General features: G+C 43.7%; 1 protein-coding gene across 1 annotated transcript; it reads left to right on the top strand.

Moving 5' to 3' along the window:
* The first annotated feature begins 404 nt into the window (after nt 1-404).
* On the top strand, nt 405-3,599 carry LOC129703868 (probable G-protein coupled receptor 139). Its single transcript, XM_055646542.1, has 2 exons — nt 405-474; nt 2,707-3,599. The coding sequence occupies exons 1-2, from the start codon at nt 405-407 to the stop codon at nt 3,597-3,599; spliced, it is 963 nt and encodes a 320-aa protein (XP_055502517.1).
* The last annotated feature ends 824 nt before the right edge of the window (nt 3,600-4,423 follow it).

Here is a 4,423-nt window from a genome sequence, read left to right as displayed (position 1 = left end):
CAATGTACGCGGTAGACTAATCTTATTCTTGCACTTTTCAACGTGATTAAAGGGCAGTTTGCAGTCAATGGAAGCGAGGTGGGATTGGAGTGGTACTAACATCGGACTGGGCAATGATGATTGGACTCATGCTTCAATGAATGACAGACAAAGGATTTTGGTGTGTAATTCTGTAATACCCGCTTCCCCAATTAAAGTGTCATTTTCAGCACGAATTTCTTACCTGAATCTACTATATGATGCAACCTGAATTGTTTGTTCGGTGACTGGAACTAACTCTGTTTGTAATGAGACGTATTGGTCTCCATTGGCGTGGCAACAAGTATAATAAGGGAGTCCATAAACAATGAAAGGCGAGGTTTGTGCGTGGAATCTTGGTCAAACGTGTCAACTGTACAGAGAACATGCACGCCCCGCCCACAGGATTGCCGTATGCCATTTACTATACGGCACTTGCAGTTATCGCTGTTCCAGGTAAGGGTTGCAGTCCGATTTCCATTTTTGTAATTGTTCTAGTCAAGCCATGGCTCGGCACAGACCGGCGAGTGTATTATATTTGCAATTAGCTTTGATCGAACTTCATTCTGAAAAATTAATTCTGCCCTGAGCACAATTTCCAAAGAAATGAATACTAGATTCAGAAGTGTTGCCGGTATATCGATGGCTAATTAATAAGGACAGATTCTGTAAAATTGGATAGCGGTTCATTCTGTTTAAATAATGAAGGAAGGGTTAACATATTGAAACGAATAAATGGGGCAAACAGAAAGACAACTCTCCTCCTATAGGACAAGCGATATCAAGTTAAACTTGAAACCAAGGTATTTGGGAAAAGGCTGGAGAATTTCTCCATACATGATGTCCGGCTTTTTGAATGGCCTTCCACCATTTTGGGTGTATTCAAAATTTCGTAGCCCGGCTTGATGGTCCCTTGTCACGCAACCATGTTTCAGGGGAAGAAGCTATTAGCTATGAAGTTATTATTTTCTAGTAGGCAATTAAATTGTCTACCGGAATAGAGAAACCAGGTTTATTGTGGATCTCTTTATTCGATGCGAACCCAGCCGTGCGCTGTAAAAAGTTTCATGTTCGTGATATCGGCCCTGCTGAGCAATCCTTGCCAGTATCGCACCTGAACTCAGCCAACCGCAGAAACTTGGTCAAGGTCCATTCTAGCAGTGAACTAAATTAGTAATAGATATTGCCCCTGAACCTAACGCGCTGCTAAAGAAACTTTAGAGATGATTTGATGACGGAATGGAAATACTGCATTCCCCGAATTAATGATTCTCCCAAATTAAGTAGCAAATTAATGTAAGACACGTTGGAAGGTAAATCGCTCCAAGAAGAGGATTGCGTTAACTTCGAGTAATGTTACACGATTAATTTCTAATGTAACATTCGCCCAGAATGAGTGTATTGCCGACGATGTCCCATCAATTAGAAACATAGAAATTAGGTGCAGGAGTAGGCCATTCGGTCCTTCGAGCCTGCACCGCCATTCAATATGATCATGGCTGATCATCCAACTCAGTTTCCCGTACCTGCCTTCTCTCCATATCCCCTGATCCCCTTAGCCAGAAGGGCCACATCTAACTCCCTCTTAAATATAGCCAATGAACTGGCCTCAACTACCCTCTGTGGCAGAGAGTTCCAGAGATTCACCACTCTCTGTGTGAAAAAAAGTTCTTCTCATCTCGGTTTTAAAGGATTTCCCCCTTATCCTTAAGCTGTGACCCCTTGTCCTTGACTTCCCTAACATCGGGAACAATCTTCCTGCATCTAGCCTGTCCAACCCCTTAAGAATGTTGTAAGTTTCTATAAGATCCCCTCTCGATCTCCTAAATTCTAAGGAGTATAAACCAAGTCTATCCAGTCTTTCTTCATAAGACAGTCCTGACATCCCAGGAATCAGTCTGGTGAACCTTCTCTGCACTCCCTCTATGGCAATAATGTCCTTCCTCAGATTTGGAGACCAAACCTGTACGCAATACTCCAGGTGTGGTCTCACCAAGACCCTGTACAACTGCAGTAGAACCTCCCTGCTCCTATACTCAAATCCTTTTGCAATGAAAGCTAAAATTCTGAGAATAATGTAATGAACGCCTGAATGGTTTGGGCATATCATGACTTTTATTCAGCGTAGGACGGAACTGCAGATGCGGATTTATACCAAAGGTAGACACACAATGCTGGAGTAACACCGCGGGACAGGCAGCATCTCTGAAGAAACGGAATAGGTGGCGTTTCGTGTTGGAACCTCTCTTCAGACTTAAGACGTCAGACTTGTAATAAGCTCAATGTCACTGAAAGTTCAAACTCCTGCTTGGGAGAGCACAGTATATCAGTGTCGATGCTTTAAAGAATCAAGACCGCATACTTATGCCCCTGTCCCACTTAGGAAACCTGAACGAAAACCTCTGGAGACTTTGCGCCCCACCCAAGGTTTCCGTGCGGTTTCCGGAGGTTGCAGGTGGTTTCCGGACGTTGCAGGTAGTGGAAGCAGGTAGGGAGACTGACTAAAACCTCCGGGAACCTCCGGGAACCGCACGGAAACCTTGGGTGGGGCGCAAAGTCTCCAGAGGTTTCCGTTCAGGTTTCCTAAGTGGGACAGGGGCATTAGTTTGCGTTCAGTATTTCCCTGAAAATGTAACATGTACTCTCACATTCTCTCGTTTCCCTCCATCCCCCGCTCTCTGATTTCAGCCAATTTAGCGGCGATCGTGGTTTTGTCACAAAACAAATGCGGTCTGTCCAAATGCATCACTCGCTACCTGCTGTCCATGTCAGTGACGGATCTTCTTGTCATTATCACCGCGGTCATAATCAACAGGATCGGTGGGATTTACTTTGCGGGCAGCTTCCTATCCATCACCCCAGTCTGTAGTCTTACTATTGCGGTGACATATGCAGCCAGGGTCAGTTCCGTCTGGTTAACGGTGACTTTCACCTTTGATCGGTTTGTAGCTATTTCTTGTCAGAAGCTGAAAGCAAAATATTGCACCGAGAAAACAGCAACAGTGGTCATAGGAACAGTGTGTGTGTTGGGATTTTTGAGCAATATCCCATGGTATTTTATACACGAGCCTATCTATATAATCGACAACGTTCCGTGGTATTGCAGGCTGAAGGAAATCCGTTACACTTCGCCAGTGTGGACAGCACTGGACTGGTTTGATAGAATTTCCACCCCGTGTCTCCCGTTCCTCCTGATTTTGCTGCTGAACGCGCTGACGGTGAGATACATCCTGGCGGCCAGCAGAGCCCGCAGGAGGCTCCGGGCCCAGAGCAATGGACAGACTCAGAGCGACCCAGAGATGGAAAGTCGAAGGAAGTCCATCATTTTGCTCTTCACTATCTCCGGAAGTTTCATCCTCTTGTGGATGACGTATGTTGTACAGTTCCTGTACGTCCGCATCACAAACGACTACAACTTCAAAAGCTTCAATGACCCCAAGTTTATTCTCCAGGAAGCCGGAAACATGCTTCAACTCTTGAGCTCTTGCACTAACACCTTCATTTATGCAGCAATCCAGAGAAGATTCAGGGAAGAGTTAAAGAAAATGTTTACATTTCCATTAAGAATGTTTCGTGAATGATAAATATAAAAATAAAGAATGAAAAAATGTTCAATTGAATCTATTGAATCGCATGAAGTTAACGAGCGATGTAACGAATTAACAGTTTTGAATCCCAGATACTTTCTTCGAATCCGTTTTTCACTCCTAATACAATTCAATACAATACGGTTTTATTCGTCACATTGCACATAAAGTGCAAGTGAAATGAATTTGTCAGCAGTGGTACAACGATAAAGAACACTCAAATACACAATAAAAATTTGAACACAAACATCCACCACAGCATTCATTACTGTGATGGAAGGCACAAAAATGGCCGGTTCTCCTCCATTTTCTCCAATCCTCCACCTAAGGGTAATATTTAATGTTTTATGAAACATTTTTACTATTCGCCCTCTATCTTAATGATGATGATACCGATTTAGTAAAATATTATCCTAATTCGGCAGTCTGCTTCCTGTGTCAATTACATAACGCCCCAATTACTGAGAAATGGCCAATGCGTACTAATAAATAAATATTTGAAAACTCTGATATCTGAGTTTTTCAAGAACAGAAATAACCCAACAAAATGAGGGCTGACCACCGTAAATAGAGAGAATATACCATTTGACTGATAGGTGATCCTAATGGAGTGGTGGCTAAAGTTTCACATCTCCCTGCTGGTCACCTACAGAGCCAACGTCATATATTTTTGGGCAGCTCACATTTCTGCATCACCGCACTTTATGAATACAATTGAAATCCGGGGCTTTTGCCATAATGATTAATACAATTTGAGGGGGGGGAGAGGGGGGGTGGGGGAGGGGGAGAGGAGAGAGGGGGGAGAGGAGAGAGGGTGG

The sequence above is a fragment of the Leucoraja erinacea genome, chromosome 15 (assembly GCF_028641065.1).
Source record: "Leucoraja erinacea ecotype New England chromosome 15, Leri_hhj_1, whole genome shotgun sequence".
Lineage (NCBI taxonomy): Eukaryota > Metazoa > Chordata > Chondrichthyes > Rajiformes > Rajidae > Leucoraja > Leucoraja erinaceus.
This window is presented reverse-complemented; position numbering and strand designations above follow the sequence as displayed.